This window comes from Phocoena sinus, chromosome 2 (genome assembly GCF_008692025.1).
Source record: "Phocoena sinus isolate mPhoSin1 chromosome 2, mPhoSin1.pri, whole genome shotgun sequence".
Lineage (NCBI taxonomy): Eukaryota > Metazoa > Chordata > Mammalia > Artiodactyla > Phocoenidae > Phocoena > Phocoena sinus.
In genome coordinates, this window is record NC_045764.1 from 82,724,275 (window position 1) to 82,748,860 (window position 24,586).

Genomic DNA, 24,586 nt, shown 5'->3' on the forward strand with positions numbered 1-24,586 from the left:
TGAGGCTATGTTTCAATATCTTTCTTAGCAGAAAATAATACTGACCAGGACTAAGGTTGCTGGTGATAACAAAGCAGCTGATGCCCAGGAGAGCTGATCTCACAAGTAACACTTTCTCCCCTTCACCATCAGGGCTCGAGCCTGTTACACAGCTGTTGGGGCCCTAAGGACAGTCTTCTTTCCTAGGCCTCCAATCACACCTCAAATCTTAGCCTACCCCACCCCCTGAGTAGTGACAAAGCTGACAGGAGGGCAGCAGTGCGCCAGACCCTCCTCTCAACTCTTAATCACTGTTTGCTTTCCCCTTAGTGTCTCTGCAAGGGTCCTGATCACATCCCAGGGTACTGTGAAAGTGGCCCAGGAAAATGCCCACCCACATACTTCACTGGTATATCTAACACCCACTGCGCCCATCAACCACTTCTCCCACCTCTACGTGGAAAGTAAAATAATTCCAGTCCCCTACATCATACCCATGTTTTAATTCCTCATATTCAAAAAGATGTGAGAGATGTAATTGTTGGTTAGAATAAAATGGATTCAAGAGGCAGTGGAAAACATTAGTGAATAGATAATAAAAATGATCTCCCACTTTTGTATAGCCCTTTCCAGTATAGTGTTTTCATCCCATTATCTGATTATATTCTCACCACAAGTCTGTGAGGTAGTTAGTGAAGTTTATTCCCATTATAGTATAGCTGAAGAACCTAAGGCTTGAGAGACTAAGTGGCTTGCCCCAGTCTCCCAGCTAAGAAAGTATGGAGCCAAGTGTCCAAGTTTCTTGACTCCAAATCCAGTGCTCTTCCCCCTATATAGTCTATAATTGTCAGGCAATTGAATGAATTGCCCATGATCATATACCTGCTAAGTGTTGGTGATGGGATTAAGAGTCAGCCTCCAAACCTGTTAGTATGGTGCCCTTCCACCATACCAACTAGCAGAGCCAATGTGCTCAGAATGACTACCATGGAAGATGTCAGAGAAAAGTCTAGTCTCCTTCACCCTCTCCCAAGTCAACGATGCATCACAAAACTGGGATAACCTCTGGTACGTGTACAACCTTCCTAGCATAGTGCCCAGAGGCAGGTTATAAATTCGAACCTTGCAACTCCTCCATCCATCTAATGAATGTTTGATTATAGCTGTTAGGGGAAGATGGGAAAGAGGTAAGCTGAGCAGAGCTTACTCCCACCCTTAAGCAAATCAAAACCTTTAATTTCCATCTTCCTTCCCCACAGCACTTAGCCCCTCCACTCTACTAAACTCCTGAACCACAAAACAAAATTCAATCTGACCTAGAGTTGGGAGCAAGAACAATGAATACATCCTTAAGGTTCTGGGTACTTTTCTCTCTCCAGCTTGTTACCAGGGGGCCTGATCATGTGATTTTCATCCAGAGGGCTCACCTGAGGCTCCCAAGCATTCTCACACTTTTCCTTTGCACGTGTCTCAATCCTTGAGCATCGAGGATGGCATGGTGAGTGGTGGGGATATTTTACATGAGGAGCATAAGGGGAAACTGCTACTGGAAGGCAGAGCTAAAATATTTCTTCTTAGTTCTCTATTCATTAAAATGAAAATAGCCGTCATTGCTTCATTAGTGGAACAGAGGAAGGAAGCTTCAGAATCATGACTTAAAACCCAACTCCAGAAACAGTTCCACCGAGTACAGGTAACATAGCACAGAACAAAGTATTCACAGCTTACTGCCCCCTGCCCGTTTTTGCTTATGCAATCAATACTTGAGCTAACGATGGTATCCGCTTTCCAATAAGGCACTCTACCCCAAAACCCAGAAACACTGATCAAATTATATTAATCCAGAGTTCTTTCACTTCCTGTCTCCTTCACAGGGCCTAGAAGAGGGCTAAGTACATCATGCCCACAAAAAAAGGAAAATATCCCCAAACTCTTTTGTAAATTTTAAAGGGCTATCTTACATTTAAAATATGTTGATGCTTAAACTGGTTTCACCTTTGACTGTCTGAAATATTCTCACAGTAGTTATTCAGAACACATTGGTTTCCCTAATGCTGGTGACCTGCCAGGGGCCACCTTTCTGTCTGGAAGAGAAGCAGCTGTTCTTTTGGTTTGATGTGCCAGGCTTCCCTTAGGGAAATTGTTCTGAGGAGTATAGGCATTGGGATGCTTTCTCAGTTTTTAAATGGAGATGGGCTTTTACTGTAAGATGAACTGCGTGCTCTAAGATGGGTGAGTTGCATGAGCCCCTCCAGGTTGGTGATTCTCTACCTAACCTAGGCCCGCAGCAACTCTGAGGAGGAAAGGGGAGAGGGACTGGGAGACAGCATCTCCCTTCAATCAGGAGTCCAGCTTTGGCCAAACACCTCCTTACAGTATTTGGCGATATTTATGTACAAAATATTTATATACAATATATCCTACAAAGATGGAAGGAAGTGGCTTAATCATGTGGATGAAGATGAAAGTGCTTTCACCCATACACTTCAGGCATATGGAGAGATTTGGTGCTGGAACAATGAAAGGATTTCCAGGCTTCTGATATTCATTCCCTAAGCGTTATCTTCCATACATGCTGGGAAATTTGGTGGTTGGTGACATAAGCCACAAACTCTAGGGAGTGATTTCACATTTCACCTGGGCCTGAAGCAACTCTAAAAAGGACAAGGGAAGTGGGTCTGGGGAGAGAGTATCTCCCTTCAATCAGTGGTCCAGATGCAGTCAAATACCCAGTTAGATATCTGGATATTTGGCAACATGTACACACGCACACACACACGCGTGTGCGTATTTACATTATGCCCTACCAAGATGAAAGGAAGGGATTTAACCATGCTGATGAGGATAAAAGTTTCCTTATACACTTCTGGCAGATGGGGAGATGCAGTGCTGAACTAATTATATGATCTCTCTAGGCTTCCAATATGTATCTCCTAAAAGTCATCTTCCACATATGCTGTGATGGGTGTTGGTAATAGGAGCCTGCGAGTCCAGGTGAGTGATTTTACACTTAGGGTGGGCCTGTACAAGTCTAAAAGGGGAAAGAAGGTGGTCTGGGGAGAGATGATCTCCTTTCAATCAACTGTCCAGATGTTGCCAAATATCTCGATATAATATTTGGCAAAATGCATACATATAAAAATATTTTATATACATTATGCCCCACCATGATGGATGGTAAGGGATTAATCATGCTCAGGATCACGAAAGAGCTTCTACTTACACACACTTGGCAGACAGGGAAATGAAGTCCTAGGCTAATTAAATGATTTATAGGCTCCCCGAAATGTAAGTTTATCTTCTAATAGTTATATGAATACTCATGGAAATGTCACTTTTCGAGCTACTACAAAAACACAGGTAATGATAAGATAAACTGATTAATAATAAATATTTGATTTAACAGACTCTATATACATGTGACCCAACTATTTTATAAGCTAAAAACAGTGCTAAATTTTGACAATATCCCATTATCTTGCTTTAATACTATCGACAACTGCAGCACAGTCACTATCAAGTCCTCACTTTTTTTTCTTGCTTTCTGACACGGTTTGCCAAGAATTGCTTTAGCCCCCCGTCCACAGCACCTTGGGGCTGCAGGGAACACTCCGTAGGATCCAAGATTTCTTAGGGGTGAAGGCAAGAAAGAGAGTAAATGAGAAAAGAAAGGAAAAAGCCTTACTTAGAGGGGCATGTCAGCGACTCTGCACTTAAACGTATTTGCAACAAATCTAAAGGGATAGGAGAAAGACAACTAAGAGATGTGTCTTCCCTGGCAACATGGTAACCAAAACATGTATACAAAAAGAAGAAGAAGGAGAGGGAGAGGAAGAAGAGGAGGAAGAAGGAGGAGAAGAACTGTATACATTTTACCCAGTGGTGTGCTGCTGAATGTTTATTAACCAGCAAACTGCGGGTAGGGGAGAGGGGGTGAAAGCCCTGATTCGTAATCTTTGCTAATTTCCATGGTATAAATACTCCCACCAACAAGAAGTACTGAACTTCTGAGGTGGGAAGAACTACTGAGCTGGGCGGAGATGTTTAAGCGCACACCATGATACAGTATTTCTGCCATACAGACACAGTAAGTGCAAATACTCTCAGGAGTATGAAAAATAGTAAAGTGTATTTTTGAGTGTTACTTTTGTTTTTTAACATAATTTATTTAATTGCAAGTGCATGTCATTTACTTTTTAATAATGGTTGTGTTTCACAACCAGTTTACAAAATTCTTGATAATTTAATAATGAGTAAGCCTGTGAGTTGACTCTAACATACCACACCTAAATGAGTCAGAGGGAAAGAAAAAATCAGACTGAAAACTGTCCAGTAGTAGTTGCTACATAGATAGATAGATAGATAGGGAGTTGCAGTAGAAAGCTAGTTAAAGGATTTTTAGGCTTTCCAAAATTCAACATGCTCTGCTCATTATTTCCTCAAAAAGTATAAAATATTCTTATGTCTCAAAGGATTTTATTTTGTTTTCATCTATTTTCTTTTCCAAAGGATTTTAGAGATAGAGATGTGGGCACTTATAATACAGGTAAATGTTCAATTTTATAAGGGCTTTCCATCCTAAACAGTTTCCACGTGCTTTATAAACTAACTAGAATAATATATGAATTGTTTTTTCAGTTATTTGTTTTACTGCTATCAAGCAACTCAGGAACACTCAATTACTTAGTAAATTCTGGATTGGGCCCACCTTCTGCCTGAGTCAGCAACTTCTTTAGTTGTCACCAGGACAAAGGATGTCACCTTTACAAGGCTCAGAATTATAAGGAAAAGAAGAAAAAAAGAGAGAGTTGGAAGGAAAGGAGGTGGGGAAGGGAGGCAGAGGTGCCTAAGGCAATGTCAGAGGGTCACCAAGTCCAGCCTCAGGCACTGACAGTTGTGAGCTGGTGTCAAAGGCTGCAGTCACATGTTTCCTTAGCTTAATATCGCACTGCTGCACTGCTAGACGAAAAGATTCATGCATCTACCATGCAATCATCTCAAGTGTACTTTCATAGGCTTTGTCCTTGGGATGACAAACATCTGGATAAATGATAATTCACATTTTTTCCTGATGTTTGAAAATGTCTGGATGGATCATGCCACGTGGACAAAATCTGTATAATTAACTTGAATGTTCACATTTCATCCTGTGATCTTGTTGCCCTAAAGACAAAGCGATAAATGCTTCTAAAATTTGCCAAAATAATGCAATCATGTGTAACAGACAACCTTAAGGTGTGATTATTATTGTTTTATTCAGGAATGTACTATTTTAAAAGCTTCCCTCTTGCTAAAATTTAAAAATTTGCCATCATGGCTGGAAAACTTTAAAACATCTTTGTAAAAAGTTATCCATAGAGTGATGTTAAAGATCAAATTACGTGGAATAATCAGTAAAAGTAGGTATGCTAATTCATTTTGCTACTTGTGAGTCTGGTTTGAAGCTATTTTTATGGGTGAAAGAATATTTCATACCTATTTGCTAAAGCTATGCTTACGTATCTTAATGCCGTCTTCTTTTTATGAAGATGACACCACTGATCTTCAACCAGTAGGGCATGTGCATTTAGTGATTTTTCTGGAACTAAGGGAGAATTTGTGTTAAGTTGATCACATTTTTTCACCCAGTGAAAGATTGGCAATACTAACTTCGTATGTGGTCAGCAGAACACTTCTGATGTATTTAGCCTAACTCAAAGCTATGCATGTAAACAGAGATAGGCCTCTATCTTAATCACAGTTACAAACACATTTATGTACTAAGTTCCTTTCCTTTAAAAAAAAAAGTTCATGTAAGAAAGCAAGACCACCCAGTATGAAAGTCACTAAACCATTTTCAATTGTCACCCACTAAGATCTGCATAAGTCCGTTGGTGCAAGTTGCCAGAGGTGCCCATGAGCAAATAAAACAATCGTATATGTTTAAAAATCCAAGACAAATACGTAGTGCTAAAAAAGAATAACAATTAAATTATTAGTTGTGTGGTTAACGGAAATGAACAACCTTTGATAAAATGGTCCCAATGGAGAAGGAGAAGAGCTTTTGTTTTGAAATTGCCACCATGGTGAAATTGCCACTTCCTCTTCGTATGGAAGTTTATCTTCGGTCTCCTTCAACTCGCTTTTTACGAACTAGGTGAGAAAGAAAGGTTTAAAAAGACAAAATGAAGGCATATTCCTTAAACTTCAGACAAACAAAAATAATCACACAGAACAGCAATCTCACACACTCGAGAACACAGTTATCAAAAGTTTCAACATTTCATTACCCGTGGCAATAAATGGAAATGACAGACTAGTCCAGGGCCTTTTGTAATTTACTTTCAAATAAAGCTAAGTCTGATAGTTGGGGACTTGAATGTTAGAGCTCTCCCATTTCTATGGAGTAGAAGGTCCAGAACAAACCTACGAAACAGTGAACTTCTAAATATTTTCGTGTTTACTTATCCACAACACATCTTCTCAGCTTCTGTGTAACTCAGTCACCAGCTGGCTATAACTAACTCCCCAGGATGACACATTCACAATTCTGATTTTGGATTGAAAACCAAGAGGAGCTGCAAACAGAAATTTAAAGTTTCTACATCTGTTTTAAATGGAGACTTCGAAGTATCAACCTCCAAGGAAGGTAGGATTCAGATGGCTAGCAAACTCAAGAGATTAAGCATCCTTTAATCTGGTACTTAGTATCAAAGAAGCTGCCCTGACTGCCTTCCCACTTTCTGCAACCCTCTTCTTCCCCCTTTCACCTCCCTACCTGCAGGCTCCTCTGGTGGATAAGAAGAGGGCTGCTCCAATCTTCCTAGATTTGGCAAAAAAAAAAAAGGTGCCCTGGCTGTGGCCCTGCCTCAACTTCCCACTTTAAATAGCCCAGCCTGCTCCTGCTCGGCTGCAGAAAATTCAACAAAAGCTGTTGTCCACAGCTGCCGCTCCTGGTCTCAGGACTGCCTCTCCATTTACTTCAGACCTCTTGTTTTGCCTTTTTTCTTTGCTCTCTGTGTTGCTCAGATGAGGACCCATGTGTTTTCCCAGGAATCTTCCAACTGCTGCTCTAATCATTCCCCAAAGCCCTATTTGCCGGGCTGCCCCCTGAGCCTCACTCTTTGCACCTTGGAGGCAAGCATTGCCATATGCCTGGCCAGCCTCTGGGTGCCATACACTGAACGTCTGCTGGGCCTCAGGGTCTTAGGCAGCAAACTGGACACTAACATGTACCTGCCCCCTTCCGGTTCTAACCCTTAACTTCCATCTTGTCCACCATCTGAACCCTCTCCATGGCCAGCATTATACTTGGTGGGACACCTTGTCCAGTTTCCCTGTCCAAGGTCTGGCATTCTGTCCCTGAACCTCAGACTGGGGACTGAGCTCTGTTATTGGCAGACTGCTTGCCAGCTGGACTGTCTGCACCTGGATGGTCTTGCTGCACACTGCTTCCGGTGGCTGGGATGTCCCCAGAACAAGCCTTCCCAATCAGTCCCATTCTTCTTTGCTGTGGTTGACCAGGACATGCCCCACCTCATTCTAACAGAAGTCCTCAGCAAAGAGTGGGTAGCAGGAAAGATTAAACAGAGGCTAACTGAAAAAGCTACTTCTGAGCTTAAACTTTAAAAAACATAGCTCTGTTAGGTCATTTCACATGTAAATCACCAATAACCATACTTAAACCCAAGTACAAAAGCACAGTCCGGAGTCACACATAAGTGAATTAGGAATTTCCATGTCACTGTGTCCATCTTGTGGTGTAGATAACAGAGGGTGATTACATGTAAGAAGTAAGTAAAAGAGAAGTAAATGCACAAAGGAAATCAAGCAAAAATCAAAGCCTGTCTGGAAAAAAATGAACAAACAGTTCCTCTTGAAAGAATGCTACAATAAAACCTAAACACTGTGAAGATGATGAGGAGTCCTATGACCATGTAATAATGTGCTTCTGATGAAGGGCTGACACCAAAGGCCAGTGGAATGGTATCTGTGAGATGTTATATCTGAAGTGGAGAAATGAATGGTCATCCTACTCTTCTAATTGCTAACAGCACATATTGTGGCTGCATTACCCAGGTCATTATTCTTTGTGATGGCAGCTGCCACTCTTGTTCGTGGTCCTTGCTTGGTAAACTGATATCCAAACTTGAGGATCCTTGAATTCTCCTCGAGCATCTGGGCAATTTCCATCTCTACGGCTGTTCCCAACTGCTGTCTCTGATTGCACATGTGGACACATACAGAGAATGGCCAAGAAGGAAGAGGAAACAGTTACTCGCATGGGAAAGATGCATGGCTATTTGTTGGACAAAAAGGCAAAAGTCTCAAACTGAAAGGGACAAAATCACTTGAGGTGTTTTCTCTCATACAGTTATTTGAGACCTGTTCCTTGTGGAGAAGCAAAATCCAACAGACAGCTGAATCTGCTGGCGTGTTAAACTGAAAAGACTAAGCAAATTATTTATGAAGGAAAAGGCAATTCCAGATGTAAAATTAAAGCAAAACTAATACTTGGTGTTTCCAATTACCCCAGTATCTGCTGTTTGAACAAAGGGTATTATTTTTTAATAATGACACTGTCTTATAGCAATCAATCCAATTACAGAATTTTCTATTCTGGGGTCCATATCCAAAAATAACTGAAGATGGGCCATTCTCTCCCAACAGTCTCACTAGGAGATCCTCAAGAGGCTTTATTAAAGTGGTTTGAACTGTAGCTAGTTGAATTATCGAACACTGAAGGGGTTATTGGACTACAGGAAAATCCCCTAAGTTTTTTGAGTTGGTGGAAAGAGGTTCTTTGTCTGTTTGCTTTTTAAGTTGAGACATAGAATAATAATTTAAAAAGTAGAGTTAAAAAATGGGGCATGTACATTTAGGATTTTACAGTTAAATTTAAGGAACATAGTATATTGTTTCATACTATATTCATTAATTTTTTTAGAAAGTACAAAGAAAAGACAAACCAAAAAAGTATATAAAATAAAAAAGCTCCCTTTCCCCAGTATTCCCATTCCCCATACAGAAAGCCAGTTCGGCATGTAGTCTTTGAAACATTTTCTGTGCATTCATATGTCTACATAATCACATGTACATCTATGCCTTTTTTCACATAAATGGGTCACACTAGCATATTGTTCTGAAACATGTTTTTATTCTTCATTTAACATTAAGAACATCTTTTCATGTAGGTAAGTATGTTTCCCTCATCCTTGTAAACAATTGTGCAGCACTGTATTGTAGTAAGTGATCATAATTTATTTAGCTTTGCTCTACTGACCGCTACATTCCTTTCCATTCTTATTCCAAACTATGCTATGGTGAACTTCCCTTGCACACAAAGTACGTCCTGGGGCATTTCTGCCAGTGTGCCTGTAGGGCAAATTATAGCTGGGCCCAAGAGTAAGCATGTTTCAAATTTTGATAAATTACTGACTTACCCTCAAAGGCTGTGACAACTTTTACTCCTGCTGATAGTGTTGGAGAGCTAGTGTTCCCTACTTTAGCCAACATGGGATATTATGAATCTTTTTCACGTTTTTCAATCTAAGGGGTAAAAATTTATTTTACTTGTATTTATTTAATTGCTTTAATTTGCATTTCTCAAATTATGACTAAGAACAATTAATTTTCTTTTGCATTTGTATTTCTTTGTTTGGAAACTACCAACCTCTATCATTTGTATATTTTTCTACCAGCTTGTGGTTCCTGTTTTTAAAATTTATATGTTAGGAAATTAGCCCTTTGTCAAACATGCTAAAAAAACTTTGCTCAGTTTGTCTTTTGACTTTCTGATTAAGACCTTTTTTCATTTTCATACAGTCAAATTTATTAGTCTCTTAGATTTTATGTCATGTTGAGGAAGCCTCTCTACTTCTCATTTCTTCCATTTGTTTTATGATTTCTTATATTTTAGGATTTAAATCTTCATTTTACCTGGAATGAATTCTAGTAGAAGAATTAAGATACAGCCCCAACCTAATTTTGTTCCAAAATGCTAGTGAGTCACAACATTGTAAATCAACTATTCGCCAACAGAAATTTAAAAAAAAATGCTAGTGAGTAGACCCACCTTTACTTCATTCTTTCCCCGCTGAGTTGAAATACTACCTTGCTGCAAAATTCTCAGCTGTACTTGGGTGTGTTTCTGGACCCTATAGCTTTGCCAAGTCTATGTCTGTGCCTGAATCATGCTATTTTGATTAAATATATTAAATATATATATACACACACCTTTTAAATATATTAAAATGTGTAATACATTAAAAGATATATTTAAATATATATATATATATCTTTTAAATTTGGAAATTTTAAGTATTGGGCAGATGAAGAAGAAAAGTTAATGGAGGAATTTTTGTGTTCTAGGCAAGTTCTAAGGCTTAACTCTGTTCCTCTTCTTTCTTTTCATCCAGCAACCTGTCAAACGAGTCTCTCCCCAAGAAATGAACAAAATGTGACATTTCAAGTCAGAAAATAACAATTCTGCGTATCCAAAGTATAGAGATTACTGTTCTCAGCAGTGTAGGGCCATGGGAGCGAGAGGCAGCAAAAAGGTAGGAGATACTGACCTCAAAGTTTCATGAGCAACTTTAGTTCATGACACACTTTCAAACAACAGGGCTGTATTAGAGATTGAGACTTGAGCTAAGGTCGGGGCTGCCATAGTTATGGCTTACGCCCCCGGGGTGGGCCAAAGGTGCTATCCAAGGGCAGAAGGAGCTAAAGATGGATGTAGCTGACTGAGGGGGATGACATAACACCCCTCTATTTCCCTTCACAAATCTTAGGCATTTGGAGTCTTAGATTTGGGTAATATACAGCTTGAGCATGCTGTGATGATAAAAGGATATAAGAGCCAAAGAAAATTATATTGGGAGGAGGGCATATAAAAGAAGGGGAGAAAGTAATATAGCATAGAGCATCTTTCTTTCTTAGCCTGAGTCTTTCTTTTTTTTGATTTGAGATCTTTTGTGTTGTATAAACCCAGGGCAACAAATGGGCACCAAAATTTCTTATAATTTGGATGTTTCTCTTTTCAATTTTAAGTCACTAAATACAAAGAAAAAGAAACAAAACTTAAGCACATAGTCCTTCAGATCACCTTTTTTGTGACCTTTTTTCTCTACTCAAATTTATTTAGCAGTTACCCATTTCATTAATATGCATCACTGATTGCTCTTCTCACAGGGGCACCTGATTAAATCGTCACTTGTTTACCTGGAGCTTAGTTGTGGCAGCTCACGCCTGTGCTGGATTCTCAGCAGGCCTTCATTTCGGTGCAGCTGCCTGCTGCAATGATGCTAAATTGGTCTCAGCTGCTGGCCCTTCCTGAGGAAACTGTCTTAGAGATTATTTTATTTCAAACCCTTCACTGTACAGATAAGGAAACTGAGGTGTACTTCTAACAGTCTATGAGTCAATGAAGAAAATTTAGATGGAAGAGAAGTTTTGAGTCTGAATTTCCTTTATTGGAATAAAGCAAATAATTTTTCCAGTTGCTTTAGAACTTAACACTCTTTCTTATCATAAGTAAAGAGAAGCCATTTCAGAGGCATATTGCGAGTTGAAAAATTACACAAATCCACCCCTAGATGACTGAGGATGGGAGAGGAGGTTTGATGCTTCAGATGGATTTAAGAGAGCAGATTTTATATTTCAGGGTCTTCTTCACATGCATTCTAAAAAGCTATTCTAAATTTTCAGGATTTCAGCTCATTTAATAGGTATAAGGTTGCTAGATTTAGTAAATAAAAATACAGGACACACAATTAAATTTGAATTTCAATAAATAACAAATAACTTTTTAGTATAAGTATGTCACAAATGTTTCATGGGACATACTTGTACTAAAAATAATTCACTGTTTATCTGAAATTCAAATTTAACTGTATTTTATCTGGCAACCCTAACTAGGTAGTATCTTACAAGGAACTAGTAACAAATTACCTGGAACATTATTTCAGATATGGGGTTTCACAATGGCCTGAAGCAACACAGAAAGTTAAACATACTTTGGAATGAGGTATCCAATTCTGTCTTAGCACTCCTGGAAATATTTACGAAGAGTCCTCATAACTTCCTCCTGACACTAGCCTATTTGATATATATCCCTGAGCTATCACTTCTTTTCACTCACTTAATATTTCCCTCTAGCTTGTTTTCCTACTCTCCCACTCCCTAATTTACTAGCAGCTGGACACATTAGGATACACAGAAGCAAGCTTCCTAAGGTACAGCCACGTGTGCACATTCCCAGGGATTCACTCCACACCTCTGCAAGGGAAAGCTGTTTTGATAATGCATCCCTTCTAGGGAGAGGGAGAGTGAGGGAGTACCTGTCTCCTGGTGGGGTTCCCCTGCTCCCCCGGCAACAAGGCTCAGGAGGAGTCTAGGGACAGAGGACCTGCACTGAAACAGCCCACTTGTTCTGGTTAGCAAAAAAAAAAAAAAAAAAATGGAGAGTAGAGGGCTTCCCTGGTGGTGTAATGGTTGAGAGTCCGCCTGCCGATGCACTGGACACGTGTTCGTGTCCCGGTCCGGGAAGATCCCACATGCCGCAGAGCGGCTGGGCCCGTGAGCCATGGCCGCTGAGCCTGCACATCCGGAGCCTGTGCTCCGCAACGGGAGAGGCCACAACAGTGAGAGGCCCACGTACCACAGAAAAAAAAAAAAAAAAAAAGGAGAGTAGAACTATTCATGTGATCTGCTGGGGGTCTCCAGGCTTAGGCAATAGTCTTGGGTGGGACCCTGGGGCTTCATTACACCTTGGAGGGTCTAGACCAGGGATTTTCCTAGACATGCAGGGGTCACTCACTTCCCCTACTGCCTGTCCCGTCACCCCACAGGGGAATGCTCACAGCACAAGTCTCCTTGCTTTCTCCTCTTTCTGGTCCATTCCAAGGCCCTTTATTCCAACTATACAGTGTCTAGACCTCGCAGATTCACTGAATCTCACTGCAGACACGTCCCTGTAGCCAAAGGGGAAGGGCAGAGCATCATGCTGAGAACTGAGAGTTGCTGTCTGAGAGCAGCAACCAGCTGAAACCAGTAGAGCGACTACAGCAACACTGTAGGCTGATGCTGGGAAAAAGAGGTCTTCGGGGTTACAGGAGGGGGTGGTTCCAGGGAAAAGCGGCTTGCTTTGGCTGTTGGTGGGACCTGGAGCAATGCTGCAGCACAGCCGGGATTGTGATCACACTGTGGGTGTGGCCTACTACTCTAAGCCAGGCCATCTACTAGAACCCCGAGTCCTTGAAACAAGGCTCTGTGTCCAGCACCAGACAGCAGGAGCTTGGCTCTGGCAGGCTCCAAACAAGGACGAGGAGTCTGTTTCTGGGTGTGGCCATTCTGCTCTTCTCATAGTCCCAGTGAGAGGCAAGAGCAAGGCTGGGGCAGGACTGCGCTGAAGTTCCTGCTAAGAGGCAAGGATGATGAAGGCTGAACAAAGCAGCTGTCAACACCTCTGCCCCCATCTCCTCTTTTTCCTCCTCTGGTTCCTGACTAGCGCAGGGCTGGGGAGAGCTTTCTGTCTCAGGCTTCCCCACTGTGCACCGTTTAATTATTAACATGCTCTCCCACACACCCTCCACACGCCGGAAGCTGTCAAAATTTACCAGAAAGCCAGAACATCAAGTTAAGTCACAGAACTTTGTCTTTTAACTCCCTCCATTGTGGTATTCCTCCCTTTCACATGTACCCTGTGCATTAACTCACCTGGTTGTCGATCTTGATCTCTGTCAAGGTGTCATTTTCTTTGAGTGCCTCTACAAGGGCCAGGATCCCAGTACCAGTGATAAAATTGGATTCTATGTTTAGACTTTTCAAGGTCTTGTTTACTTTTAGCATATCTGCAAAAGCCTTATTATGTGAAAAAGAAAATAACCATTAGGGTTTCTGAAGATTTATTTACTAAGCTTCCCACCCACACATTAAATACATATTTTTTACAGTACTTAAAGAAAACCTTAGTTAAATCACACTTTCACCTCCAAGTAACAAAGATGATAATTAAAAAATGCAATAAAGATAGTTCAGTTCAGCAGTCCAGGCTTATGAATTTCACATACATGCAAAACTAAAAAAAAAAAAGGATACTGACATAGAATTAACAACTTTGTTTTATTAAGTAAGGACATTAAAAAAAAACTCACTACCATCTGTTATCACTGTCAATTTTTTTTTTGAGAAAAGGCATTTTAACATTAGGAAAAGTGTAGAAAGGACATAATCTCAGAATTATTTCATTTTTTCCCTTTTACTATGAATGGATAAAAAATTTTTATCATTGACTAGCATTTGGGCACTACTTCAGGTCGTCACAAATCAGGATTTTTCAAAGATAACTTTTGGAACAAAATCAACACTCAGAGTGGTAGAACCGCTGAAGACTCGTCCCAGTTCAAGACAGCAGACTGCACACATGAACCTGTCTGCTCCCTTTATTCCCAAAGTTTCCCACTGTCATGAAGAAAAGATATAATTTTTAAGTGGCTGGAACTCTCACAGTGCAAGAAAACAAAAAAAGAGGGCCATTATCTTGAAGAATTGCTAAAACACAGAAAACAGAAAGATTGGTGGAGAAATTAGCATAAAATTGCCTGAGATGCCAGAGGTAAGAGCTGGTTAGGGCGCCTCATTAAAGAGCTGCCTCAGAACAGGTGGATCAGCTAGAGCAGGTGGCGAGCACACCATCATCCCTCCCTGCGGCTTCAAAAAGAGCAACTGCCTGCATAACCATCAGTGAGGTATCTCCCAGGAAGAGGCTCTAGTGAGGGTGCTAGGTCCCAAGAGAGAAGCAGTGCAGAAACTGAGGCACCTCCAGATCTTCCACCAGATACTGTGTCGGAGAAGGGAGAGGAGAGGCGGCCATTGCCCAGGAAGGAAATATACTGAAATGTATCCCTTGCAGAGTGAAGCCCTACAACCTGGAGCACTTGCAGAGTACTCCCTGGTTGCCTGCCAGCTTCTCATGCACACACTGCAGAGAAGTCCACCTATCAATTCACCTGCCTGCTTACAAAAGCACTCATTCATTCAACCAGAAAAGACTATTTATCAGGCTTCTACTGTGTGCAAGCAGTAGAGAAAACAAAAATCCCTGTTCTAGGGAGCTTATATTTGGGTAGGAGAGGCAGAGTCAATAATTAATAAATAAAATATATGGCCTGTCAGTTGGTAACAAACAGAGAAACATAAAGGGGCTTCCCTTATAAGGGAGAGAGCTGTTCGTGAACCAGATCGACATAATAGGAGAGGAAACAGTCCTAGTTTACACAAATCAGTTTTGTTCTCTAACTGAAAATATGACCAGGCAACCAATGATTACTAGATATATTAGGAAAACCAACACCATGAAAGAGAAAAGCCAAGTTGACCAAACAGGAGAACATGCCATACAGGGAACAGAGATTATTCAGAAAACATAAATATATGTAAAACTTCTAATTGCTATAGTCTCTCTCCACCCTGCCCTACTTCAAAAAAAAAAGAAAAGAAGGGCTTCCCTGGTGGCGCAGTGGTTGAGAGTCCGCCTGCTGATGCAGGGGACACGGGTTCGTGCCCCGGTCTGGGAAGATCCCACGTGCCGCGGAGCGGCTGGGCCCGTGAGCCATGGCCGCTGAGCCTGCGCGTCCGGAGCCTGTGCTCCGCAACGGGAGAGGCCACAGCAGTGAGAGGCCCGCGTACAGCAAAAAACCACAAAAAAACAACAAAACAAAAAAAAAAAGAAAAGAAAAAGGAGAAAGAAAAAACATTGTAGCCATAAAATAAATAAATAGGGCTCCCCTGGTAGTGCAGTGGTTGAGAGTCCACCTGCCGATGCAGGGGACACGGGTTTGTGCCCCGGTCCGGGAAGATCCCACATGCCGCGGAGCGTCTAGGCCCGTGAGCCATAGCCGCTGAGCGTGCGCGTCCAGAGCCTGTGCTCCGCAACGGGAGAGGCCACAACAGTGAGAGGCCCGCGTACCGCAAAATAAAAATAAATAAATACTGGCTAGTACATATATTTTAAAAAAGAGGACAACAAACAAGAAAAAATTTTGAAAATCTGTATTACATTGAAATGTTAAAAAGCAATGGGCATTTAGAATTATAAAATGATCATGGCTGAAGAACAAGTTGGTGATCTAGAATACGGAACTGAGGATGTTTTAAAAAATGTAGAGTAAAAGAGAAAGAGAAAATACAAGAGAACTGTTAGGAGGTGCGGAGGGAAAGATCCAGAAGCTCAACATTCATCTTATTGGAGTTTCAGAAGGACCATAAAAAAGACAACAGAAAGGAAGAAACTATAAAATAATAGGGAAAAATTTCCCAGAGTTGAAGAAAGCTTCAAGTTTTTATCTGAAAGAACCTGCTGGATGCTCAGCAGACTAAATGAAAGACTATGTGGGCACATACAGATGAAATTTCAGAACTCCAGGAGAAAAGAGAGAGTCCTAAAAGTTTTTCGCAAGAAGAATTTACTCACAAAGGAACAAGAATCAGGCTGCCATTAGTCACCAGATTTTAAGGCCCATGAGAACAGAGATTCATATATTTATACAGCCAGATAATTGTAAATGCTGGTGATGTTTTAATGTTTTTGGAGTCAATCTATATACATAACAGAATATAATGACATAAAATGTATAAAGCCCAAATGCGTGAAATGATAGAATAACTACAATTCAGAGGTAGAAAGGAAGGAGGAATAGAAGGTAGAGTGAGTACAGAACTGCCCTCATCTTTGCTAATGGAGAATCAAAAATTGTCTAAGATAATTGATCAAAAATATAAGTGCAGGGCTTCCCTGGTGGCACAGTGGTTGAGAGTCCGCCTGCCGATGCAGGGGACACGGGTTCGTGCCCCGGTCCTGGAAGATCCCACATGCCATGGAGCGGCTGGGCCCGTGAGCCATGGCCGCTGGGCCTGCGCGTCCGGAGCCTGTGCTCTGTCTGCAATGGGAGAGGCCACAACAGTGAGAGGCCGGCGTACCAAAAAATAAAAAATAAATAAGTGCATGTATATTAGTGCTCTTCTACCCTGGGTGCATATTAGAATGACCTGGAAGCTTTAAAAAATATAGCAGTGCTTGGGCCCCACCCCAGATGAATTAAATCAGAATCTCAGGCTGTGGCCTGGACAGTTGCTTTTTTGGTTTGCTTTGTTTTTTGTTATTGAAGCGTAGTTGATTTACAACTGCATTTTTGAAAAGCTCTCCAGGTAACTAATGTTCAGCAAGGATTGAAAACCACTTCAATTAAAGTCATACAATGAGAAGAATGAAAAATAAACTGCTAACAGTGATTGCTCTGGGGAGTAGAACGAGGAACTTCTGAACTATTTTAACTGCTTTTATGGCAGAAAAGACAAGAAGAAGGAATCCAACTTGGGATAAGAACAGGGTTTCCAACCTCGGATCTATTGACACGAAGCTGGATAATTCTTTGTTGCGGGAGGTTGCCCCGTGTATCGTAGGAGGTTTAGCAGTCTCTGAGACCCACGAAATGCCAACAGTACCCCTCCCAGTCATGACAACCCAAAATATCTCCAGACACTGCCAAATGTTCCTAGAGGGCACAATCACCCTGAGTTGACAATCACTGGACTAGAAGAACAATCCTGTGTATTAGTCAAGCAGCTGCTTGAACTACCAGGAAGCTCAAGGATTTGGACTGATGCTATTGTACACCATGTAAATTAAAGTGCATTTATTCAGTGCTAGGTCTTTAGTTAGAATTAAGTGTATGCATTTTAATTAGAGCCCCAGAAGGGAATGCATCAAGCCTTTCCTTATGGATGCTGCAAGCTTTGGGATTTACTTCTATTACTAGAATAACAAAATGTCAGAGCAATTAGGCCTTTGTAAAAAAGTTACAGGACCTCCTGGCAAGTAGCCACGATCCTGCCAATTTCTTTTAAACTTGAGAAAACACTTTTCACATACTGAACAAAACAGGGAAGAGAGATCCAGCCAAACATAACCCTGGGCTGTAGGCCCAGGTTCACCACAGTTCAGCAAATATCTGAGCATCTATTACATGTGCTGGGGATAATAACATTAGTAAAACGAAGACTAGATTTCTTAAAGGTTACGTAAATAATTAGAGTAGAAATACATTTTTAAAGAGAAGGTTTTGCTTTCAGTACTTTATAGAATTGCCCGGAAAAGCAGTTTCATGCACTGTCCAAACCTGTACTTCCAGTGGTAGCCACAGGACACAGGTGGCTATGAAGCCCTTAAATAGCACCTGTTCTGAATCAAGAGGTGCTTGAATTTTAAATGTTTTTAAATGTAAAACATGCATTGGATTTCAAAGATGTAGTATGGAAAAAATACTGTAAAAGACCTCATTACATCTTCACATTACATTTTGAAATGATGATATTTTGGATACGGTGGTTTGAATAAAATACATTATTAAGTTTAATTTCACCATTTTTTTTTAATGTGGTTACTGGAAAATTTAGTTACACATGTGGCTTACATTTGTGGTTCTCATTTTATTCCTATTGGACAGTGCTGTCCGAAACTTCTGATTTTTATGTGGCATACCTGTTAATAATATGTAATAGCATTTTTTTACGTATTTGGGCCTTTTCTCTACATCGGCATTCATTACTATGGCAAGTTTCATTAATACTCCCTGCTATAGGTGTGGTTATATGGAAGTGCTTGGAGCATGGCAAACTGAATTCGATTACAGGTCACTTAAGTTTGCTTCCTGGCTTGGCCACATGCTGCGTAATCTTAGTTAAATTACTCAAACTCTGAGCCTCAGTTGCCACATCTGTAAAATGGGGATAATGTCATCTCACATACACATAGCTGGCCTATATTCACAATGATCCCACAAGTACTTTGTTGAATCTGTTCCTGAACCTTACATAGAAAAGTCTTCAAGCTCTTGCTTTAATGCTGATTTGTAATTCTCAACAGCAAGTTGTTCAGCCATAATAACAGTCTGAATATCTCTATTGCCTGTGGGGTAATCAACCAAATTACAACCTACAGAAAAGTTCTTTCCTGACTATAGCATAGCTGAAAGGGGAACCACCTGGGGTCAGCCAGGTGAGGGCTGGACCATGTGAAGCCATCCAGGCACAAGGCTGAAAGAGGCTTTTCTTTTCACACCCTCAAGGATAACAGTTTTTCCTTGAAGTTGTATGGTTTGCTTGTCACATGGCATACATACAATACATAGTCGTTGGATTAAAAACAGTAATAAAGAGATTATTATATTTGAAATTTATTTAGTCCATTTAGCAAATTATCTATTTGACTTAGAGTAGAAGTGAGACTGCTTACTAGTAGTGCTGACAATGAACTATACACTATTTCCATCCCTACCATTTTACTGTAAATAATATTATTTAACAGAAATGACAAATCATTTCTTTATTTATCCCTTTAGTTACTTACTTACAAAATGTATTGTGAATATTTTTGCTTTATTGAAAACAAACCTACTAAAGGGCAGAGATTATACACAAAATCATACACAGATAAGAACCCTTAAATTGCTAACTTCACCTTACCAATAATCTAGTTCTGCTTTTTCTATTTTAATGATAGGTTTCAAATTCAAAACTGCTTTCAACCTACAAATTTAGATATGTAAGAATTACTGGTGAAAACATCAGTTCTGTAGCTTAGCCCCTCTTTTACATGAGTACTTAATTCAAATTTGCTGTAGTCATCATGGAAATATTGTCTAATGCTGAGAGGTTGGAGGGCAGGTTCATTCATTCATTTAACAAGTATTTTTCAAATATCTACTCTGTGCCAACACTGTGACAGGTAGTCATTACTTTCATGGTGTCCGTTTTTAATGCTATTTTTTAAACTTATTTTTGGCTGTGTTGGGTCTTCATTGCAGCACACGGGCTTTTCTCTAGTTGTGGCGATCAGGGGCTACTCTGTTGCGGTGCGCGGGCTTCTCATTGTGCTGGCTTCTCTTGCTGCGAAGCATCAGCTCTAGGCGCGCAGGCTTCAGGAGATGTGGCACGCAGGCTCAGTACTTGTGGCTCGCGGGCTCTAGAGCACAGGTTCAGTAGTTGTTGCACACAGGGTTAGTTGCTCCGTGGCATATGCGATCTTCCTGGACCAGGGATCGAACCCGTGTCCCCTGCGTTGGCAGGTGGATTCTTAACCACTGTGCCACCAGGGAAGTCCCTAATGCTCTTTTAGATCTTCCAAAAGACATGTTACTTTAAATCGCATCATCAAGTCAAGAAAACTTTCGTTTTTCTAGCTTAATTCAAGTGCTGAGAATCAGATGCTGTAGAACCACTGATGCAGCCTGATGCTCAGGCTTCTGACAACTGCCATAGTTTAGCAAATGTACGACAGTGAGGCACAGTATGTAAATATAGCATAGCTTGGTGGTTAGGCATCCTGGTTGTGGAACAAGAAAGACCTGGTGGTGAATCCTGGCTCTGCCACTTGCTGGTTGTGTTACTTTGGAAAAGTTACTTAACCTTTCTGAGCCTCAAATTGCTCATCTGTTAGAGTGGGAACTAATAATAGTACACACCTCACTGTATTATAGTGAGGATTCGGTGAGATGACGTGAGTAAAGCACAGAGATCAGCAGTGGCATTTACTAATTGTTCAAGAAATGTGAGCTATTAATAGGAGGGTTAACGCTGATAATGGAAACGGCAGTAGTATTTACTTGGGTTCAGGGGCTTCCTTATTTACCTGAATTAACTGAAGTGCATAGAAGGAATAGGGCTTTTGGTTGTTTTTTATTTTTTTCATATTCTGGTTAACAGTATCAAACAAAAAATGTTTCAAGATTTGGTTGTTTAAAATATTTTTGAGACACATTAATCCATTTCATTTTTTTAAACATCTTTATTGGAGTATAATTGCTTTACAATGGTGTGTTAGTTTCTGCTTTACAACAAAATCAATCAGTTATATATATACATATGTTCCCATATCTCTTCCCTCTTGCGTCTCCCTCCCTCCCACGCTCCCTATCCCACCCCTCCAGGCGGTCACAAAGCACCGAGCTGACCTCCCTGTGCTATGTGGCTGCTTCCCACTAGCCATCTACCTTACGTTTGGTAGTGTATATATGTCCATGCCTCTCTCTCGCTTTGTCACAGCTCACCCTTCCCCCTCTCCATATCCTCAAGTCCATTCTCCAGTAGGTCTGTGCCTTTATTCCTGTCTTACCCCTAGGTTCTTCATGACATTTTTTCTTAAATTCCATATATATGTGTTAGCATACGGTATTTGTCTTTCTCTTTCTTACTTCACTCTGTATGACAGACACTAGGTCTGTCCACCTCATTACAAATAGCTCAATTTCGTTTCTTTTTATGGCTGAGTAATATTCCATTGTATATATGTGCCACATCTTCTTTATCCATTCATCTGTCAGTGGACACTTAGGTTGCTTCCATGTCCTGGCTACTGTAAATAGAGCTGCACTGAACATTTTGGTACATGACTCTTTTTGAATTATGGTTTTCTCAGGGTATGTGCCCAGTAGTGGGATTGCTGGGTCATATGATAGTTCTATTTGTAGTTTTTTAAGGAACCTCCATACTGTTCTCCACAGTGGCTGTATCAATTTACATTCCCACCAACAGTGCAAGAGGGTTCCCTTTTCTCCACACCCTCTCCAGCATTTACTGTGTCTAGATTTTTTGATGATGGCCATTCTGACTGGTGTGAGATGATATCTCACTGTAGTTTTGATTTGCATTTCTCTAATGATTAATGATGTTGAGCTTTCTTTCATGTGTTTGTTGGCAATCTGTATATCTTCTTTGGAGAAATGTCTATTTAGGTCTTCTGCCCATTTTTGGATTGGGTTGTTTTTTTGTTATTGAGCTGCATGAGCTGCTTGTAAATTTTGGAAATTAATCCTTTGTCAGTTGCTTCATTTGCAAATATTTTCTCCCATTCTGAGGGTTGTCTTTTGGTCTTGTTTATGGTTTCCTTTGCTGTGCAAAAGCTTTGAAGTTTCATTAGGTCCCATTTGTTTATTTTTGTTTTTATTTCCATTTCTCTAGGAGGTGGGTCAAAAAGGATCTTGCTGTGATTTATGTCAGAGAGTGTCCTGCCTATGTTTTCCTCTTAGAGTTTGATAGTTTCTGGCCTTACATTTAGGTCTTTAATCCATTTTGAGCTTATTTTTGTGTATGGTGTTAGGGAGTGATCTAATCTCATACTTCTACGTGTACCCGTCCAGTTTTGCCAGCACCACTTATTGAAGAGGCTGTCCTTTCTCCACTGTACATTCCTGCCTCCTTTATCATAGATAAGGTGACCATATGTGCGTGGGTTTATCTCTGGGCTTTCTATCCTGTTCCATTGATCTATCTTTCTGTTTTTGTGTAATCCATTTCAAAGATTAAAATGAAATATATGTTAACATTTTTTATATGGGCCGAGTTCCTGTAGGCTTTGGCGGGGGGGTCTCATAATATCCATTTACTGGGACAGAATGTTACTGTAGATACAAACATTCCAGAAAATTTGTACTAAGCACAGAACAAAATCTAAATATTTATTTAGCTAAATACCAAATCTAATCTTGTCTCTTTCTCCAAAAAGTGTAGTGCTAACAAAATTCTAGTGAATTCAAAGTGCCTGACAGTTGGGTTCTTGTTTTACTGTCTCATTATAACTAATTTTGTTTATTAACTATACAGAAAATAAATTTACCTGATCTGAACATTGTTAATTGATAAAACAAATTAAAAATAGCTTCTAATGAATTAAATAATTTCATGTTATAGTCGTAAGAATTTTACTCACAATCGCCACAGGGTCATTGCTGCGGGTTGCGGCCAGGCTGAACTTTTTCACGTGAGTATTGGTCTCCAGAGCCTTTGCAAATTCCTTCAGGGTTGGAATTGGAATGTTCTAAGATGAGGAAGACACAGATCCTTGATGAATCATTCTGCAGCACCTTCACCCCAAGCTAAGGACCAACAGCTTTTAAATACCTTGTATGTTTAGATGTTACTGTTTCTAAAAGACTTTCATCACCCATTCTCTAGCAACCAACCTATCCCAAGCCAAATAGCACCACTTAGTGTCCAATAAGGGAATCTAACACAATGTGACATTCTGGTAACACTTCTGTTTACCCTACTGTCCATATTATGCATACAGCACACTTTCCTCTTTCCTTCTTTCATTGTCTATATTTTAGCCAGACTGAGCTGCTTGCCATTCTTTTACTATCCCATGGTCTTTCTTTTGTCCATACCTTTAGATATGCTTTTCCTTTTGCCTACGAATTTCTTTATCCTTTGCTCTAATTCCTACTCAGCCTTCAAGACCCAGCAGAAATATCACCTCCTTGGTTTATTGGCTCTCCTAGGCAGGATCAAAATTTTCCTTACCCACAATTCCACATGTGGGGGCTGACCACATCATGTAATTATTCGCTTAGTGTTTTTCTCGTAATTTAAGTTCTTCAGAATGAATACCACATGACTCTTACTTCCTCTTCCACAGCACTTAGCCTAGTACTGGGCACTGGGGAGGCAGACAATACAGGGCACAGCTAGAGGCTAATGTGAGTTTACAGAGCACTACAGGCCAGCTCTGTGACTGTGGGCAACTGAACCTCTTTAAGTCCCACTAAGGATTCAATGAGGTAATGAATTTCAAGTATTTAGCAAAAGATATGGCACATAGCGAGTACTTAATAAAAATCAGTTAATATTATTAAATGCTAGAAACTGGCCCAAAAAGAATGAACAAAAAAGATGTCAGGCAGTGCTCTCTCTCTCTCTCTCTCTCTCTCCCCACCCCCTCTCTCACACACACACATACACACATCTTACCCTCCCTTTGAGAGTGACATGACTTATGGTCAAAGCAGAAGTGACAATGTGTGACTTCAGAGAATAGGTCATAAAAGGCACTGTGGCTTCCAGCTTAGTTTCTCTTTTTTTCTCTTGGATCACTTGCTCTGGGGGAAGCCAGTTGTCATGATGTGAGGACACTCAGGCAGCCCTACTGAGAGATCCACGTTCTGAGAAACTAAGGCCTCCTGCCAACAGACACATGACTGCGCCATCTTGGAAATGGATTTCTGTGCCCTCGTCAAGTCTTCACACAAGTGCAGCTCTGGCTGACAGCTTTACTATAGCCTCATTTGAGACCCTGAGCCACAGCAACCCAGCCCAGTCACTCCCAGATTCCTGACACTCAGAAATTATGTGAAATAATAACTGTTTGTTGTTTTGGAGTAATTTGTTACTCAGCAATAGATAGCTAATACACTGTGTATAACACAAGTACTGTGATTCTTTTCAAAGAATTCTAGGAATCACTCTTTTTAAAAAACCCACTTCTTTCAAACAGGATATTGTGCCTCAAAATCCAGTGAGTACAAAGGATTTTAAACAGGTGTAAAACAGGCAATCAGTCATCTCCAGTAAGTTTTCCGACCTCAACAGACAACATTCGTAATGAAATACCTTAATGTTGTTGAGGTTGACTTCTTGCAGGCTGGGGTCATTGGCTTTCATCTGCTGCAGACTTACTTCCACATTTGTGGGATTGGGTGGTTCCTCAAATACTGGCTTGACCTTTTCACCTTTGACCACATCTAAGACACAAGTTTTAATTTTAAAAATAAAATGTAAGGGCTCTCCCATAAAA

At 40.5% G+C, this 24,586-nt stretch overlaps 1 protein-coding gene across 6 annotated transcripts in view; it reads right to left on the reverse strand.

The window, feature by feature from the left end:
- Window positions 1-5,507: 5,507 nt before the first annotated feature.
- The window catches only part of TMOD2 (tropomodulin 2), a 47,314-nt gene continuing 28,235 nt past the window's right edge, over window positions 5,508-24,586 (reverse strand). For 3 of the 6 annotated variants that reach the window (XM_032623506.1, XM_032623508.1, XM_032623510.1), the window contains 5 exons: window positions 24,403-24,533; window positions 22,724-22,831; window positions 13,678-13,821; window positions 8,034-8,178; window positions 5,508-6,111 (listed from right to left, as the gene is read on the reverse strand). In XM_032623506.1, coding sequence (XP_032479397.1) covers window positions 6,077-6,111; window positions 8,034-8,178; window positions 13,678-13,821; window positions 22,724-22,831; window positions 24,403-24,533 — 563 coding nt within the window. In that variant the 3' untranslated portion in view covers window positions 5,508-6,076. The remainder of the gene's footprint in view (window positions 6,112-8,033; window positions 8,179-13,677; window positions 13,822-22,723; window positions 22,832-24,402; window positions 24,534-24,586) is intronic. The other 3 variants (XM_032623504.1, XM_032623505.1, XM_032623509.1) reach the window with 1 other exon arrangement.